The sequence below is a fragment of the Symphalangus syndactylus genome, chromosome 3, assembly GCF_028878055.3.
Source record: "Symphalangus syndactylus isolate Jambi chromosome 3, NHGRI_mSymSyn1-v2.1_pri, whole genome shotgun sequence".
NCBI lineage: Eukaryota > Metazoa > Chordata > Mammalia > Primates > Hylobatidae > Symphalangus > Symphalangus syndactylus.
In genome coordinates, this window is record NC_072425.2 from 61,250,140 (window position 1) to 61,270,431 (window position 20,292).

A 20,292-nucleotide genomic window follows, 5' to 3' on the forward strand; every position below is an offset into this window, starting at 1 on the left:
GTTGACTGAGAATTAAAGAGTGGAGAATGACAGAATAATTGGTGTTTAAGAAGGACTGTCCAGCTGTGGTTGTACAGAATAAACAGGATGGCAGGACAGAAGCCTGGGAGAATATATTAGAAGCTCTCCCTTTACCTTAGGTGTGGTATATTGTAACAGTAAGGGCCTCCAATGAAGTACATTTCTCTGTATCCCTGTTTTTTTGCAGTCCCCTCCCACACTGACTTAGGGCTTGGCCATGTGACTTGCCAATGTGACTTGTCAATGGAATATCAGCAAATATGACACAAGCTAAAGCTTGAAGAGCACTTGTACATTGGGGCTTTCTCACTTGGAACATTGCCACCATGTGACAAAACCCATGCTAGCTTCCTGAAGACATATGGCCCAGCCAACAGCCAGCACCAGCTTCCAGAAAAATGAGTGAGACTCTATAACCATCCAGCCCCAATTGAGTCAACAAGAAATCCACTTAAGAGATCCCAGGCAAGGCAGCAGACAAACCACCTAGCTGAGCCCTGCCCAAACTGATGATAATGGAATTATGAACAAATACAATGGTAGCACTTTTAAATCACTACTGTTGTTATGCAGTGATAAATAACTGATATCGTAGGTCTGAAGTATATTAATATTGGTAGAAATAAGAAAAATGCATGCACAAGACATTTGGAATAATTTGTGTTTTTTTTTGTTTTTGTTTTTTGTTTTGAGACATAGTCTTGCTCTGTTGCCCAGGCTGGAGTGCAGTGGCATGATCTTGGCTCACTGCAACCTCTGCCTCTCTAGTTCGAGTGATTCTCCTGCCTTAGCCATCTGAGTTGCTGGGACTAAAGTTGCCCGCCACCACGCCCAGCTAATTTTTTGTATTTTTAGTAGAGACAGGCTTTCACCATGTTGGTCAGGCTGGTTTCGAACTCCTGACTTCAAGTGATCCACCCACCTCAGCCTCCCAAAGTGCTGGGATTACAGGCATGAGCCACTGTGCCAGGCCAATTTGTGTTTCTTGATGACTCTTCAATGAAGGGACTTAGGGAAAGGGCAAAGCAGGTCACAGAACATAAGAATTCAGAAATAATGAGCACAAAGGTCAGCGTGAAAATTCAGGAATAAAGTTGTACAAGCAGTCTTCAGAAAAGCACTTCTGCCTAAGCAGTTAAAAACATGAAAGCATCTATTTTTAAAGACATAGATATCCATTAATTGCTAACAGTATAAATATAATAGTTCAAAGATTTAGTTTAATAAGTACATTTGTAAAGCTTTAAAGGCATTACCAAGCCAGCCACTTTTTAATTCATATGGAAAAATCAATCTTTAGAATAAACAAGAAAGCACATAAGCTCAAAATCAATAACAACTTACATTGCACTAATGATAAGATTCATTTCATTGTATTAGCTGTCCAACTGTATACAACTATATTCACTTAGCAATTAGGTTGCTGAGACCAGGACTTCTAATGGAATGCCTCTCATAACTTACCAGTTAAATTTGCAGATGTGGGTTATCAGCAGTAGTTACAGTTTAATAGAAGCTGTTAGTGTTTACCACGTTTATTGTACAATTCAAGAGGAAATAGTTCCTCAGATGTTTAGCACTTAGCTTTATGTTTAAGAACACTAGCCTGGCAGGAACGTGTCAGTAATTACTTAATGATCACATTTTTTAAAAATCAAAGTAATAAACGATAAAGAGAATCCAGAATGAGATAAAAGAAAAATACATAGTCAGAAAGTCTAAAATGTGGAGGAAATGGATAATGTAAATAAAGTAAAAATGAGCCAAATGTATCTTCACAGGCTATGAGAATAAAGGCACGGTTACATAAGCCGTATGACAGACTGAAGGTCTCCTGGAAAAGTGTTTAAAAGGATCAAAATGGGTGGATTTTAAAGATCTCATATCCATTAAGCAGTATTAAAGGAACAATAGTATTGTCGAAAAAAGTGTTTAAAACCAAAGGGTAACCTACCTTTGGATATGTAATTTCCACAGAGGTTTGTTTAAATAAAAAAACCTACAAAACGACCTCAGTCTTTGTTTAAACAATGCTGTCTGCCAAACGATTTTGTTTATCAAATTTCTTCTCAGGTTTAGGAGACAAGGATTGAGAAAAAATGTGGAATTGGAGATCTGGAAGATCCGTGTTTAAGCAGTGGGACCTTAACGTTAGACGCACAAAAATGCGTTAACGAAAGCCAGTAAAATTGAGAATGGGGTCTTCTGGTAAATCTTGTACTTTGGTTTGTAAGAAACTTCTATATAAAGAAGTTTATCAAGTTGCGAGAATAAACTCATTCGGAATCCTACCCCTACCTACCTTACCTCTGTCCGGTTAGCTTCTCACGCGCGCGCCAGCACGTTCTGTGGAGAAGCGGAGCGCTGGGCTCTACCCGAGCAGCTCTTACGCCGAAAGGCAATGCTCCCCCCGAACCCCAGTTCCGGCCAGCCAGGTCTCCCCCTCCTGCGCGGAAAGCAGCGGTGGGCTCCGGGGCGTGGGAACTAGAGAAGCGGAGGCGCGCGCTCCTCCTCCCTGGCTGGGCGGAGCCGCAACCGCCGGGAGAGTGGTGAGGGACACCTCGGCGCGCGGGCGCTCAGTCGCGGGAGGCGCTCCTTCGAGGTGCCTGGAGCCCGAGCGCACCCCACCGCTCCCGGGACCTGTTGGGGGCTGGCCCGAACCGTCGTCGAAGGGAGCCGCCCGGCCACCCCCGACGTTCCTTGCCCCGCCCGACGTTCCCGCAAGTGGCCAAACCAGCCGGAGGAGCCAAACTCGCCGGGCCTCCCGGCGGCAGCAGGTGGCTCCCTCCTTCCAGGGAAGGCCCTGCGCCCCCTGGCGCTCCGGAGCCCTCTCGGCCGCACCCGCCAAGCGGGATGGAGGCGGATGGGGACGGAGAGGAACTGGCCCGGCTGCGCTCCGTCTTCGCCGCCTGCGACGCGAACCGCTCGGGGCGCCTGGAGCGCGAGGAGTTCCGGGCACTGTGCACGGAGCTACGGGTGCGGCCGGCCGACGCCGAGGCAGTATTCCAGCGGCTGGACGCCGACCGTGACGGCGCCATCACCTTCCAGGAGTTCGCGCGTGGCTTCCTCGGGGCCCTCCGCGGGGGGCGGCGCCGGGACTGGGGTCCGCTGGATCCCGCGCCCGCCGTGGCTGAGGCGGGGCCGGAGACACACGACAGCGAGGAGGACGAGGGCGACGAGGACGCGGCCGCGGCGCTGGCCACCTCGTGGGGCCCGGCGAGTCCCGGCCGGGCTTGGCAGGATTTCCAGGCGCGACTCGGGGACGAAGCCAAGTTCATTCCCAGGTGCGAGTGTGAGCTAGGGGCGGGAGGTGATTCTGGCGCTTCCTGCTTTCTTCTTCCCACTTACTTGCAGGTGTGCAGACCCAATCCCCGCCACCCCCCCCCTTCTCTGTGAGTTGCTTGTCTTCCTTTACCTACTCGCTTTGACTTTTCCAAGATCCGCTAGAGTTAAGAAAAGGGAGTCAGAGAGTCAGCGTTTGGGGAGAAAGTTTTACGTGCTGAATCCTGAGCCTGCAAAGGGCAGCGTGTTAATTACAGGAGCTCTCCTGAAATCTGCAGCCGCTGGCGCCCCGCGCGAGTTTAGGCGCGCGCCCCACATCTCACCGCGTCCTGGTTATGTCACCTTCTACCCCAGGCCTTAGGCTCTCACCCCAGGGCTGGGGCCCGGGCTGTTTGCCAATTTGGCGTCCTCTGTAGTTTTCTGATTTGTCGTTTTCCTAAGACTGTATAGAAAAGGAAACTTTGTTGGGCTTTTATATTGCTGGACACAAATATTCATTGATGTACCTGCTAGGCATTTTTCAGAGTTCACGCATTTAATTTTCATAACATCACTAGAAGGTAGGCTAGCTTATTTCTGAACTTAGACCTAGAAATTAGACGTTAAGGGACTTGCCCAGTTAAACAGCAGAGATCTGACCCCACATTTTGTGAACTGAAAAACTCACTTTTTATGTGATGGAATGAAATTATAAAATGACACAGTATATTCTCTGCTCTTATTGCTCTGACAGAAATAAAGTGTCAGGTCACGGACTTAATTATCAGGAGGTAAGGGGATGCCTGCAGGTGGGATTTCAGGGCCTGGAGGGAGAGAGGCTCAGATTTTCTTCTTTGAGTTTCGTTTGCATTTGTCCATGCCTTGGTGTGGTGGGTGTCTCCAGCTGCTATTTTTCACTTCATGCCCCGGTGATACACCCATTTCAGCGCTGTTAAGTGTTTTTCTGCTTTATGTTTGGATTTTAGCTGAAATTTTGCTGAGCTCTGGCTGTCGTTATTAAGACGCTCTGAAAGGCATCATTTTGGTTGGCAGTTTGCACATCTGAGACAGAACACTGAAAAGGAAGTATCCCTGGAAGGTTGTCAGTGTGCTTGTTCATTGGAAGTCCTCACTTCCTCCTCCTCCCAACTTCTCCCTCCAGCTTGGAAAGTAAGGGGAATATTGGGCATGGAGAGTGACTCACTGCCATAGAAGGGTTGTGTAGAGGAAGTGGGTATGTAACGATCTTTTCTATTATTTACAAATGAGTTACTCCCCAACCAGGGAAGTAGCAAAATTTAAACACTGCTACAACCTATACTCTTTCTTTGATTCATCTTTCATCTGTAACTTAGTTTGGGTGCAGCTAGTTAAAAAAAGTAAGAATTATAGGAATGAGGCAGGGTGAGTCCACATCATATTGGATATGATGTATGCATACATGTGGATCTGTTTTTCACAGTTGTCTAGTCTCAGCAACAAATATTTCACACACAATCTTAAATGATTGAAATGACCTGGATCAGTATACAAACCAGGAATTAATATTATTGGTGGAATTATTATTATCATGTTGCCTTTCCAGATTCTTCAGAGATTACTACATTTAATGGACACCGGTGTCACCTGGTAGACTTTTGTCCTAAGCCTCACCTCCTGATGTGAGATTAACAAGTACAATATTTGTCTTCCTCTCATGCTCAAGTGGAAGAGATCTAAACTGAGTTGCTGCATCAGATTGTTACCATGGCAGCCATCCGCTGTTTTGGTAAATTGGATTAATTCTACTTCACTTCCTCATACAGCTGTTCACCTTTCCTTCCTTCCATCCAAATGTGATTTAAACATTTTTTTGTTATTGATAATGCTGTCGGCATTATTTCAGCCAAATGTATTCCACAAACATTACCAATTGCCTGCCATATGCCAAATACTGGCTTAGGTACTGTCCTAGGTTGCTGGGGACAAAGAGAAGGATGGTATGTAGTTCATGCCCTCAGGATGCTCATGGTGTGGATGAAACATTTTTCCAACAACTTCATCGAAGAACATTTAAAGGCAAAGAACATTTGTAGGAAACTCCCTGTATTGTGGACGTAGCCCAACAGACGGCTTCAAGCAAGAATTTTCTTTGAAGTCTTGAGCTTTTCTTTAAAAAGTCATTAAGTTGTTCATCTTTGTATACAGTATTTTGGGACTTGTTTTCATATAAAGTAGAGTTTCTTCTGAAGGGAGAATTGTCTTTCCAGGAAGGTGTGCTGTTCCAACTTGTGGCTTTGTTTCCCACCTGGCACTCAATCTTATCCCTGGGGACAGCCTGCCCCAGGGCTATCCTGGGGAGTGTTCACATCCAGTTTGAGAAGAATGGATATTAAGTAGGAAAATGTTTGGTTCCTATAAAGGCAAAGCATGACACTGTTGATTTTCATTTAAAGAATCTTTCAAGCAAAATATTAAGCAATTTTGGGTTAAACTCCCCAGTCATCAGTAATCGTGATGTTAGAGGGAAGATGATATTGCATCATGAAGGGATGAAAGTGGCCTTTGGGATGTGTGTCATTCTTGAGTTCATTTTCTTTTAGAAAATTGAGGAACTTTTTCTTTTGAAGGCTGAGGAAGGAGTGTCCAAGGAGTTATGTGACCTGGTAAGCTGAGCATGGCAGGTCTGAAGGGTCTGCAAGGTCAGGATGGGCCTTGACCACTTCCTGGTCAGTTTGATAAGGTCAGCCAACAGGTGAAGGCAGCAGGACAATGTGATGTAGTTACATAAGAGAATTTGGGAGGGCAGGTGCTACCAGGCTAAGAAAAGTCCTGGAAGTAGGAAGAAAATGTGTGGGTGTTGAGGGTGGAGGGGCAGGGCAGAGAGCCAACTTATAGCCTTGCCAGTTTCTGATGCCTAGGTCATTGTCTTGGTGAAAAGGGAGTTTCATACTCAGGAGATACTCAGTAAATGTTTGCTGAATGAATAGAATAAATCAGTATTCTTTGATTCTTGTTTCACATATCTGCATTTTGAGAGAGAGTGTAGTTCATGCTGTGAGCATTTTCTCCACTTCTTTTGCAGGTTCTCTCACTTTTCTTTCGGTTACTGTTGTGAGCCAGTCTTGGTGTTCAAAGATTGCCAAGAGAAGGAAATAGGCTGTGTGTGTGTGTGTGTGTGTGTGTGTGTGTATTGAGCATCTGATGGATGGCTGAGAGGAGGGATGAGGGCCTCTTCTCTGACCTCTAGTCAGAACTGAAGCTTTTCAGTGTTTTCTCAACTCCATTTGCAGCAATTTTGAGTGTTATCTGTGAATTGATTCACGCTGATAAATTAACTTAGAAAACCCCACATTCTCACAAACAGGAATGTGAGGGTGCAGCTGGCACTGGAACCACTGTGGGTCTGTGAGTGGGCACAGGTATCCCAACAGTATCCAAAGGAGGGACAGCCTCAGGTCAGGTACCTGAGGGTGTGACAGGTTTAGTGATGGGTGACCTGCCAGGCAGTGCTAGGCTGGGATTTGTTGAGACGTCAAAATCAGCACCGTTAACTGTTTCACACGGTTTGCGATGTTTCTACATGCACAATGTTGAAGGAGATTCTTTTATTTGGTAATTTAAAAACAAATTTAATTGAGAGGAACCAAAATGTTCCATATGTGAATTGTATAGAGATTGGCAAAACGGCTTACCTTATTAAACTCAAGAGGAAAGGCTCACCCATTGGACAGCAATCCTATTTAATTGGGAAATTTTTAAAAACAAGTAGCTGCCAGTAGGCAGAGGCAAGGTTTCAGTACTGGTGAGGGTTGCTTCTCCATTTCCCCTTCTTGGGTTCTAGTTTAGCCCTTTTCAGAATGATTGCCTTGTTTTGTAATAGTGTAGTTGCTTCACAGCTCCCTTAATTTACGTGATGCGGTGCTTGACAAGATAGAAAAGGGAGACAAGAGACAGAGGCAAAGAAAGACATAAATACATCAGGAGTGAGCCGGAGAGCAGGAGAGAAGGCCAGAGACAGAGTGGCAGAGGGGGACATGGTGAGAGGGAGTGAAACACAGAGATCAGATGGAGGGGAAAGGAAGAGAGACTGATGGATTCCATCTTGCCTCAGTTTCCCCTCTTTCCACTTAGTAGAAAGGTGGCCCTGAGCCACCTTGAGATGAGAGAGGTAAATCAGCTCTTTTCTCTTTGATCTCAGCTCTTGAGTATCTTCCACATGTGAGCATCTTGGTGCTTTGAGATGTGTTTGTGGTATTTAAAGACGAATATATATGTATGTATATTCGTATATGTATGTATATTCGTATATGTACGTATACATATGTAAGTATATGTATATTCGTATATATACCTATATTCATGTTATACATATACATATATATGTATATGAATATAGGTATATATATGAATATATGTATATATGTATATATGAATATATATATGAGTATATACATATGTATGTATTTTTTCATGCTCATGGCCAGTAATATCTGGCTCTCATCCAAGAAGAGAAGATGTGTTCTAGCTTTGCAACATGGTGGTGGGCTACACCCAAGTCCTAGATGAGGTTCAAGGATACTTTTGACTGTATGGGGTGGTTACCTTGAGTACCAGATTTGGGATCTATCAGTGTGCTCAGCATAGGTTTTCTGGAGGTTTCTTTACCTTTTCTGGATTCTGAACCGGGATCCTAACATCTGTGTCTGTTTATGTCTGTATCTGTATCTCCTTGTTTTCTAACTTGCTATTCTGTAGCTTTTTGCTTTTTCTCTTTAATGTGTCCTCTGTCACAGTTATGTGTATCATTACTCTGCTGAGTGGGAGAAACCTGTCTCTTAATAACTACAGCTCATTATTGGTGTATAGAAATGCTACGGATTTTTGTACATTGATTTTTGTATCCTGAGAATTAACTGAATTCGTTTATCAAAGCTTAGGAGTCTTTTACAGGAGTCTTCAGAGTTTTCTAGATATAAGATTATATTGTCAGCCAACAGAGATAATTTGACTTCCTCTTTTCTAATTTGGATGGGTTTATTTCTTTCTCTTGCCTGATTGCTCTGGCTGGGACTTCCAGTACTATATTGAGAGGGAGTGGTGAGAGCGGGCATCCTTGCCTTGCTCCAGATCTTAGGGGGAATGAACCTTTGATCCTTCCTCGTGGGTCTTGTGTGAATCTGTGCATGCCTTAGGTTTTATGGGCCCTACTTGCTGGATGGTGGCCACTTCTGGTTCTGTCTTATTTGAATTTAATCTCAAGGTAGTAATTTTTTTTTTGGCTTTCAGATTTTGGAAAGGTATTCTGGCCTTCTAGTCCTTAGAAGCCTCTCAGTGTTAGCCATCTGGGCAGTGGCCTGCTGTGACCCTCAGAATTCACTGATTACTCAGAGCTTTGCTCTCAGAATTTGAAGAAAGATGATTTATTCTATCCTTTTGGTTTATGCAAAAAGAAAAAGGCTTAAAAAGAAAAAGTCTTAAAACTTAGTGTTATCAGGGAGACTGTACTCCCAGAACTACAGACTCTTCCCTAGCTTTTCCTCGAACCTGAACTTGGGATTTACTCTTCTCTAAAATTACTGTTAAATTCAGTTACACTACCCCTATCTCTTTAAGCGTGTAAAAATCTTTATCTGTTTCTTATTTTCTGCCCAGGTTATCCAATCTTTTTTCATTTGTAAAATGAAAGTGGCTGCATCATATGGGGAAAGGTTAGTGTGCCATGGTGATTCCAAATGTGTTTTGAATCCTTTTTCTCTCCTAAGAGAGTATATACAGTATACATTCTTGCTTCATGTATAACTTACTACAATTTAGGTAGCACTTGAGTGCAGTATATAGTCAGAAGAGGGAAATGGGAAGAGAATATTTATTCTGAGTGTTCAGTGCTGCCTCACCTGACTGTATTAGTCTCATATGAGGTTGTAAAATGGAAAGTAAACACTGTCTGTCTCGCAGAGGGAAGTTCTAATGGTGGAATTTATCTGTGACACATAGGATTTCTTTAGAATTATTTTGTCAAACAAACAAGTTCATTGCTTCACCTTATAAATATTCAGCGTCTTCCAAATTATAATTGCTTTTGTCAGAATAATTATAAGAAGAGTGAATTTTAACCCTTAAGGCCTTAGTCTATATGTTTTATAAAAACAGGATATACAGCTCCAGTAGTGTGAATGTTTCTTTGATCCTTTCTCTAGTTCACCCAATACTGACATTGCCATTGACATCTCACTAGGTGCTATACATGCCTGACCCTGACCTTGTTTCTCACCTTCTTAAATACTCAGGAGTTTCTGACACCTGAAGGATCTGGGATGTGGAATAATGAATGGGAAAATTCCTCCTGGCTCACCAAAACACCACTCATTCTGGACTATGGATGTTTCACATCGAATGTTTCTCAAATTGGGAGCCATAGACCCTTCGGGGTCCTTATGTATATCTTTGGGAGTTTTAGGAGACCAAATATTCTTATTTTCATTTTGGCAATAATGTAAAATAAATTGATGTGAGCTCATTCCAAATCACCTGCATTACAGATTTGGATGACTCTTACATTACAAATTTGGCTACACAATTTCAAAAGCTGCCTTTGTGTTCGTGAGGCCCCCTAACACTGTGTGCATTGTCATGGGCTAAAAACGGAAGGCAGAAGGGTGGGCTGTGCATGTGAGCCATGTGTTCACATAATCTGAAGGTGACTGACAACAGAGTGCTGGATTTTCTGTGGTCTCAATACAAAAGTGATGGGAGAATGGGGTTTTGATCATAGAAATGTGCTCAAGATAGCCATGTATGAGCCAGTCCCACACTGACATTGACTGTGGAGATTTAGCTTGGAAAACTACATCCCCTGTCAGATTAGCTGACTATTGCTAATTCTGATGTCATTGATTTTGTAAATGTGTGTCGGTTTTAGAAATGTACTGATGCTGTTGGTACAAGGAAGTTTATATCTGATTTATGTTTGTTCATAGTTAAGTGTAATGTGTTATAAGCAATGTTTAAGTCAACTCTGGAATTCACAGGATTCTTTTTTTTTTTTTTTTTTTGGAGACGGAGTCTCACTCTGTCACCCTGGCTGGAGTGCAGTGGCGTGATCTCAGCTCACTGCAACCTTTGCCTCCCGGGTTCAAGTGATTCTCCTGCCTCAGCCTCCTGAGTAGCTGGGATCACAGGCATGCACTACCACACCCGGCTAATTTTTGTATTTTTAGTACAGATAGTACTATGTTGGCCATGCTGGTCTTGAACTCCTGGAGTCAGGTGATCCACCCTCCTCTGCCTCCCAAAGTGTTGGGATGACAGGCATGAGCCACTGCGCACAGCCTCACAAGAGTCTTTAATAAGGTCTACATGTTAATCAAGTATGAGAAATATTCTAATGGGACTTGAAATCCTCAAGAACTGTATAGGACGGAAAACATAAGTGTTTCATTTCTCAATGTGTATTTATCTCCTCTGTCATTTAAATTGAGGGCATAACACTATGGAAAAAGTAAATCTTAAATCTCCCAATCCTAAACAAGGAACGTCTGTGTTATTTTCCCACAGAAGAAACTCTTCTCGTCGTTTTTCCTATTTTTCATTCATTCATTTATTTACTCATTGATTCCTTCACTTAACAAACTTTTTGTGTGTGTGTGTGTGTGTGTGTCCACTGTATGCCCAGGACTGCACGAGGCACTGAGTACTTAGAAATAGTCTCCTGCCAAAAGTCCAAGTTGCTTGGCTGGCTTCTCTCTATTCAGAAGGTGATGACATCAGTGAGGATATAAAGTAGCAGGAATCACGAGGTAGATGGCCTGGGTCCAGCTCTCAGTGGTGGTCAGAAATCAAACAGACCAGCTACACTCAGGGAGTTTCCACCCCTCTATCACAGAGAAGTGGCGCCTTCACGCCTTCCTTTGCAAGGCTGGAGTGTGCCAAAACTTCTTTCTTTTGTAGTCCATCATCAATAGGACTGCAGGTCCCTGTCAAATGACCTCCAAGCTCCTTCCGCTCTTACTACACTGTGGGCTGTGGTTGATGGAGGAGGGTTCACAAACGTGGAGGCCTCCAGAGCCAGGCAGGTAACGATGACCCAGTGATGTGGAGTCTATGGCCAGTAAGACGCTCTGCTTTATATGCTAGGAGGAAAGCCACTTCTCAGCTCGGCCACTTTTCAGCTCTGGACAGCAGCTGCCATGCAGGATGCAGGTCCAATGTTGACAGTGATGCTGGATTTTAAGTGCAAATTTGCAATTTTGCATAGCTAAAGAGACAGCATTTCCAGTGTGCAACCTGTGAATGTGCCCTGGTTAATTCAAATGTTAGGTTTGATCTCATTTTGAAGATCCCTGTTGATTCGAGCATGTTGTTCCATGACATCCTAACTTAGAACTTTAATGGTGTTACTTATTTCTCTTCTAAGTTTGTGGGATACCCTTTTGACCCAGTGACAGTTTATCTTTATTTTCTTGTTTGCTCTTAGATGTTATTGTACTTTGCAGAGTTATCTTGCTCAGGCTCAACAGATGTTGTTGTATAATATTTTCTACTTCCAGGTTATGCTGCCCTAATGGGTATGTCCTAGGGGAGGAGGGCTGAGCTATGGATGCATTGGGATGTCCAGGATACCTATTACTCTGATATTTTTCTTTCTCTTCATCTGAAGCTGGAAGTACTTGGCTGTCACAGTTTTTAAGACGTGTGAAAAGTCAATTGGAATGAAATGATTTGTGATTAAAAAAATAAAGGAATTTAGTTATAAGAGGCCATATTTTCTGGTATTGTAGTATTGTTTTCTTTCATTGTTGGAATTCTTTGTCTGTTAGGCAAAAGTTGTATTTTAGGGCTAAGAAATTTGAACAGCCACAAAAGCTATGTGTCTGGGTTACTTTTCCTCTTTTTTTTTCTTTTTTCTTTTTTTGTTTTGTTTTGGAGTAGTCTCATAACAGGTTCAGTCAAACTTTGTTCCTTAAATGTTCTCATGTGTATCTGTCTTTGTCTTTCATTTTTAAGTGACCAGGCAGAAACACCCAAGGTAGTGGCGTGTTCTGAGAGCTCCTTCCCACCACGTGCACACCAAGAGCAGCCACTATCTTCAATTTCAATTTTTAAAATTTAGTTTTGGGGTGTCTTCTGGGAATGTTCAGCCTTGATGCCCTCTGTGATCATTTACAACTATAAAAGTATGGCGCATGCTCAGATGGCCATTTCATCATAATAGTATCTTTGATCAATTATATATTTTAAATGTCTAGATAGAAAGCAAAAAGGTACAAAAGGAGTTATTTATTCTGAAATCCGAATGCAGTGGTGAAAGTATCACCTATTGTTAGCTCCCTGTAGCTGCCTGGTGCAAGGGTGAAGGGCTTATGGGAGGTTTAGGCAGCATTTCCTGATTTGTTGCCCATCTGCCTAGCTTGGTGGACTCTGCCATTTCATCCCTTGGGATGACACAGTCACCTCATAATTCTTGCTTCTATCAAACAGAATTACAGTCTGTTCTGAGCTGAGGTGGAAGAATTCATGAAGAGCCAACCCACATTTGTTTAGAAAATCCATTTTAGAATACTCCTGTGTCATGTTTTCTGATGGGAATGCTGTAAACTAGTGATAGTGTTTGCAGAGCAAAATACTTTTTCTTTTCCTCCTTGGGGATCTCTTGGTATAGCATGTACTTCAAACTGGCAGATATGGTTTGCTTGGGGATGCTAATGAATGAAGTATAGTGTAGGCATTTCTGCTTGAACACAGTGTATACATTCCGGAAAAGCCTAGTGTTCTGCAAACATACACAGGGCATATGGAAAAAAAAGTAGGAATGGTGCAGACAACTCGGTATCTGTACTTCTATAATGGGAATACTCAAATAAGCAGGAATAATCCTAATAAAATACTAGCACAGTAAAAAAAGTCATGCGAGATTCTTAACAGACATAGAAATACAGTAGTTCAGAGTACCTGTGGGTATCTTAAAAATGATAACTATTGGGTACTAGGCTTAGTACCTGGGTGATGAAATAATCTGTACAACAGAGCCTCATGACACGAGTTTACCTGTATAACAAACCTGCACATGTACCCCTGAGCCTAAGAGTTAAAAAATAATCTGAAAAAACGTTTAAACATGAAAATACAGGATTTTGCAGGTTTTTTTTTTTTTTTTTTTTTTTTTTCTGAAGGTGAAGGTAGCTTAATGGAGGTGTAGGGTTGTGGCTGCTTAGTTAGTGGAGCAAGGACAAAATGCACAAGGATCTGAGAGGACCCAGACAACACAGGTGGACAGTCTGTGCTAACAGGACAACCACGGTGCGAAACGGCATCAGGTCCACACTGCATTCCTCTGGAGCCTGCTGTGTGCAGCTGTTAATGGACTTGCATTTCAGTGGCTGTTACTTGGGGGCACACTGGGAAAAGTCATTTCTGCTTTAGCATCCTTCATTTACTGACCTAGGGAGTGAGCTAACTGATGCTGCAGGTACCTGCATTATGGCAGAGAAGTCCTAAAACAACATTTTGACTACAGAACTCATGGGAAGCTCCAGCAAGGCACAAAGACAGAAATGAATGTCAGATTGATTCTGTGTACACAGATTCAAGGTTTTGTATTGGTCTAAAAGGATAATGCATCACCCCTCTCCTAAGAGATTATAGCAAATGAGCTGTCTTCAGGATAATAAAAGTGCTTTAGTCCACAAAAGTTCAGAAATCTATTAGGTTGTTAGAGTCCTAATGACCCTGGCTAAAATGAAAATATGATGGGATAGCTGAGCACTTGGAGCCTTGGGAAGTGACCTGCCCTGTTGAATGATATTTAAAATTAAGGTTCTTATCAGTAACAATTAAAGTTCTTATTCACCTCTTTTCATCAGTTCTAGCATATATTCACTGTGAAGCTGGTACATTGGTCTACATTGATTAGCCCCAATGAAAGTGCAGTGATTTAAGACATTTGTATTAGTTAGAGTTCTCCAGAGAATCAGAACCAATAATATGTGTGTATGTGTGCATACATGTACATACACACAGACACACATATAAAATATATGTGTTATCTGTATACCATATGTATACACATATATCTTTACATATTATTTAGAAAGAGAGAGATTGAGAGAGATTGATTTTAGGAAATTGATTCATGCGACTGTGGAGGCTGCTAAGTCCAAACTCTGCAGGGCAGGATGGCAGGCTGGAGACCCAGGGAGGGTTTGAGGTTGCAGTCCTGGTGAAAAGGTCATCTGCTGGCAGAATTCCCTCTTCCTCCTGGGAGATCAGTCTTTGTTCTATTGAGGTCTTTACTGAATGGATGAGACTCACCTACTGACGTTATGGAGGGTAAACTGCTTTACTCGAAGTCTACTGATTTAAGTGTTAATCTCATGTACAGAATACCTTCACAGCAACATACTCACATGTTTGAGCAAGTATCTGGCTACTGTGGCCTAGACAAGTTGACATAAATAAAATTCACCATCATAGCCACTAAGAGAGTTTTTCAAATATTCTCAGTTGTGAGAAGATCACAGAGCATTTTTGAATGCTTCTAGCTTGTAAGTAACAGAAAAATTCAAACTATTTGAATCAGGAAAAATTCCTATGCATATATTATATCCCCCCATCTTTCAAATGCCTAAACACTCCACAACAAAGTACCAAATTTCTAAGTCAACTTTAAAGTTATTAATATTTTTTATCTCCCAAGAAAAGGCTTACCCTATATCTGCTTATGGCTCTAAGATGTCCCTCTGGGAGAAGAGGTCTTATTATTCAGCCTTGTTCCTACCCCTCTATCCTCACCCTGCAATCCCACTCTTCATCAAAATAATCATAACTTCAAACTGAGCACCTCACAGAAGATACATCTTGGATTTGGGCAGCCATAGCCATCCAGCAAGCCACACAAACATTTTGCTTTGCTGGACTTTCCTGGGCAAATTCACTGCTTTCTGGCTTCCCTTCTTCTTCTCCTTCCTTCTCACTCCTTCCTTCCCTTCTTTCTGCAAATGCTCTGTGAAAGGAAGGCATTGTGCCAAGAAGTCCAAAGGCTGACATTTTAATAAGGAACAGGAAGAAATTTTTTCCAGTAGGAATGGGTTCTATCTGCTGTGCCCAACTACTAGTTTTTGTCCCCGAGTTGGAAGTTACTAACAGGGATGTAATATGAGAGCACAGGGAAGCCAGAAGTGTTCCACCAGGTATAGGTCCTAAAGCAGCCACAAGAAAGCTGCTAGATTCATTATTCAGTTTCCAGCAGCTCAGCGGGCACTGGTGTTAAATCGCATCTTCTCTCTGCTAGTCAAGGGCGTTTCTAGAAGTGCAAACTCCTAGGTTCCAACGCAGACTCACCAAAGCATCTGCATTTTAACAGAATCCCTGAATGGTTTGTGTGTGTAGTAAACTCTGCTGAGAAAATGAGAAGTGAGAGTGTTGGATGTGGCCACATCTGCTGGGCAGATGCTTTCAAAAAGGCAGAAAAGACCCAGAAAAAAATTGCTGAACTGAGGTAGAAGAGATAAACTTCGCTGACTTTAAAATTTTGCCTTGGGGTGCTTCTGGTTATTTGATATCTGAATTTTGAGATGTTCATGACTGAGTTTACCTTGAGGATACAGTCATATATACTCCCAAGTATTTTGTATATTTTGTGAATGTATTCTTCAAAGACAAAAACACATGCAAAAAAAGCACACGGAACATAAGTGCACAGCTTGCTGAGTTTTCAGATGGAATGCTTGAATAAATCAGAATGCAGGTGAAGAGACAGAACATTTTACTACATTGCAGAAGCCCAGGGTCCCCCCTCAATCACTGCAGACCCCTCTTTCCAGAGGAGTCATTGTCCTTTGCTTCTGTTTTGATGTTACATACATAGGTTCATACAATGCATTTGGCTTCTTTCAGTCACCATGATGTTTGTGAGCTTGTAGTTTCAAACTTTTATTTTCATTGATGTAGACTATTCCACAGTGTGAAAATACCACAATTGATTTATCCAGTTTACTAAAAATGTCCATTTGGATAATTTCTACTTCATGGATGTCACACATAGTACTGCAGTGATCATCTGTCCCAAGTCTTTTGGTAAGCATGTGGACGTGGGCAATGCATTGGTCAGAAAAATTGTTTGCAAAATCACTGAAGCTTTCCGTGCTAACTCAGGGTCATCCTATGAAGTCTAGTTTTATCCCGGGAGTTAGTAGAATGATATACCCAGGGATTGGTGGAGATGGTGGTTCAGCTTGGCTTTTTAAGTTACTGTGTGGAGTGTTTGTCCTTGCCGTCAGGCTGCCAAATGACGTTTTACTATTATCAGTACTTCCTTCCTTCCTGGGTCTTTTGTCTGTTGAAGTTTTGGAAAACAAATTATCAGATACATTAGAATCGTGTTTTAAAAGCCCTGTTTGAATGTAGATTATTCCTATACCAAGCAGGGGTGTCTCAGAGGCTGTTTTTCATTGTTTTTTTTTTTCTGACTTTCCAACCTCCTTTTGGATTCTTCTTGGCGTCAGATACCTGAGTTTCAGATAGCTGGAGTGCTGCCATCATTTTGAAATTATAATATTAATATTATTTGTAGTTTTACTCCTGTTCCATTTTTATTCATACATTAACTCCTTTTTCAATTGTGTTTATTTTGGAGGTTCCTCAAGTAGACACTGTAGTTCTAAATTATCTTTTTAGAAATTCAGCCACTTAGAGAGGTAAGCACAAAACATGGAGTTATATTATTTTGAATACAAATAAGAAGTAGGCGCCCAGCCAGGAGTGGGCATAGTTCATGCTGAGTGAATCCACTGGAGTCTGTCAGTGGATTATTTATTTATAATTATATATTTATAAATAATATATATTTATAATTATAATATTATAAATAATTATTAATTATTAAAAATAATTAAAAAATTATTTTTAAACCTTTCTCTTTTGAGTCTTAGGGGAATGCTTAAAAAACTACACACCAAGATAAACAAATACTACTGCTTTGTTGATTCTCCTTGTCCACTCATGCAAATTATTGTAATAACTTTATGACAACTTTCTGTATAGTACTTGGATTTAAAGCAACAATTAGGCATTTATTTCCATTTTCTTTAGTAGCTTTTGCATTCGTTTTGCTGCCCAGAGGGTATGTTATTATCCAAGCAGGTGAGAGAGGAGTGCAGCTCAGACCACAGAGCTGGAAACCAATGGAATGTTAAAGGTTTGGGATAAAAAAATATAAACTGAAGATAAATGTAAATATACAGCTTACTGAAATTGCTTTTTCCTTATCTGATGAACCAGTGAGTTAAGATGATGACTCAATTAAGGGAAGACTGGTTTTTCTTTTCTTGACTCTTCTTGGGGGTTGAGGTCAGACTCTGTTGGCAGATGGTGTTTGCAGATCTGAAGGCTGTTTGCTCTTTTAGTGAACTGTGGCTCTGGGAGCACAAAAATGGACCAGTGGCAGAACAACTGATCCTTGAATAATGTGCCAAAGTCGGATTTTAATGAGATTTTTGGCTACCTTTTTTTAAAAACACGTTTCAGAAAATCACCCTTCCGTTCTGCAGAAAATCAAATGAAAAAGTAATTAAACTTTCGAGCAGGTTGCTGGGAAAGCAGTGGAGTGGACAGATGATGGGCAGTGGGGTCTGTCTCAGGAGGCTTCTGCCTTGTGGAAAATGTACCCCAAGCACCATGGAGTGAGACCAGGAGCCTCTCAAAGGGTCTTAACTGTTGAAATGTCAAATTAGAGATGTCGGCAGCATTTTATTTCAAAGGGGAAATGTGTTTAAGAAATTCATAAGAAAATCTCTACAACTAATTTTACTTGGTTTGATACTTTTGATCTATTTTTGTATCTTTTCATAAAACAGACTGGGACACTGTTACTGACTTTGTGTTTGATGGTTAGGTAGCAAGGTAGGTGGGTAAAAATCAGTGATTCTTAAAATTAAAAGTAGATTATAAAATTCAGTGACGTGTTTTTTGGGACACTAAAGAAATAATATCACATATATAAATAGTTTTAACATAATTCAAAGATGTCATAGACAATAATTTCATGCTTAATTACATTAACTGTCATAGCAAACTAATGTAACCTTTGAAATAGGCTTTTAAAAAGGCCAGAGCACCGGTCATGGTGGCACACGCCTGTAATCCCAGCACTTTGGGAGGCCCAGGCTGGTGGATCACCTGAGGTCAGGAGTTCAAGACCAGCCTGAATAACATGTTGAAACCCTATCTCTAGTAAATACAAAAAAATTAGCCAGGCATGGTGGCGCATGCCTGTAATGCCAGCTACTTGGGAGGTTGAGGCGGGAGAATCGTTTGAACCCAGGAGGCAGAGGTTGCAGTGAGCCGAGATCGTGCCATTGCACTCCATCCTGGATGACAAGAGTGAAACTCTGTCTCAAAAAATATATATATAAAATAAAATAAAAAGGCCAAAGCAGGTTATGTAGAATTCTAACAAATTTTCTTGCCAGTGTTATGTGTATTCGAGCATAAGGTTTATTTAACTGTTAACAAAATGTGATGAGGAACCAAACAGTTATCTTTCCATGATACCAATAATAATTCAGAATTAAATGCCAACTATTTAATAATCAGTGGTAGGTATTCAATATATAATAAGTGCTAATTCAGGAAATATATTTGCTATTGAATGAACAAGTAGAGTGCACTTACATATTCCAGAATGTACTGATTTTGAAAGAAAAACTGTTCTCTACTGGTATTCATGATTCTGTAGTGTATTAATAAATCATTTGGAGATTTTAGAATGACAAGCAAATCCTTATCTTTTGTAGAAGCTAGTGGTAAGTTATCTATGTATGCAATATAGTGTCTTTGTTGATCTCCGTATCACGTAATTTATTTTTGGAACTCACATATATGTTATTAACAAATATAAATATTATTTTGTTAAAAATGCCCACACATTTATTATTGAAGTATATTCAAAATATATTCAAGATTTGATACATTGGTTTAGCCATTCAGCTGATGTTGAGATTTCAGCAACCACAGCCCACAAAAACACAAATCTGAGGTGGAGCGTATTCATCCATTTTCATACTGCTTTGAGGAAATAACTGAGACTGGGTAATTTATAAAGAAAAAGAGGTTTAAGGGACTCAGTTCCACATGGCTGGGAGGCGAGGGAGGAACAAAGGCACGTCTTACGTGGCTGAAGGCAAGAGAGTGTGTGTAGGGGAACTGCCCTTTATAAAACCATCAGATCTCATGAGACTTTTTCACTATCACTAGAACAGCACCAAAAGACCTGCCCCATGATTCAAGTACCTTCCAACAGGTACCGCCCATGACACATGGGTATTATGGGAGCTACAGTTAAGATGAGATTTGGCTGGGGACACCACCAAACCATATCATGGAACAAAATAAAGGGGCCTTTGCGTGTCAGAAATAGTTCCAGATACCAGCAAGACAGACAGTTTCTTGAGTTGGACTTATTTTCAGATTTGTTAGCATCTGTTATATGGTAAATAGTGGGCGCATCCCCATTGAAAACAATGTGAAAGGAGAAAAGGGAAAAAATAGTGGAGTAGGCAGCAGTACGCTGAAGACTGGTGCATGCTGGTGCATGTAAAGTTCAGATGGAATCTGCTGTGCTTTCTAGAATCTCCTACTTTCTCACTGTGTTCAGCAGGGAGGCCCTTTTTATCTTGGCAATCATATTTCCCATAGTTCATCTTCTCCCTAACCCTGTGCAGGCAAGGCTTACCTGCTCCTTCCCACCGTTGCCTTCTTTATCCTCTCTGAGTCAGAATTCTCAGCCTGTCGCAGATCCAGTACAAAACTCCACCTTCTCCCCATCAGTTCATGTTGAGCCCTTCTTCCCCAGACCTCCTGCCTCCTTCATTTATTAATGGAGAAGCTGCTGCAGGTCAAACCTATAAGTGCCAGGTGCCACAATGGATATGAGACTGATAGGGTAACCGGGAAGGTAAAACATCCACAGAAAACTCAATACACTAAACTCAGATAAAGAGTGGCAGGGGATAGGAGGGGAGGGATTTCCCTGTG

At 41.5% G+C, this 20,292-nt stretch overlaps 1 protein-coding gene across 1 annotated transcript in view; it reads left to right on the forward strand.

Annotated features, from left to right (window-relative positions):
* The first annotated feature begins 2,599 nt into the window (after positions 1 to 2,599).
* The window catches only part of RASEF (RAS and EF-hand domain containing), a 77,205-nt gene continuing 59,512 nt past the window's right edge, over positions 2,600 to 20,292 (forward strand). Inside the window, exon 1 of the mRNA XM_055272138.2 lies at positions 2,600 to 3,305. Coding sequence (XP_055128113.1) covers positions 2,875 to 3,305 — 431 coding nt within the window. The 5' untranslated portion in view covers positions 2,600 to 2,874. The remainder of the gene's footprint in view (positions 3,306 to 20,292) is intronic.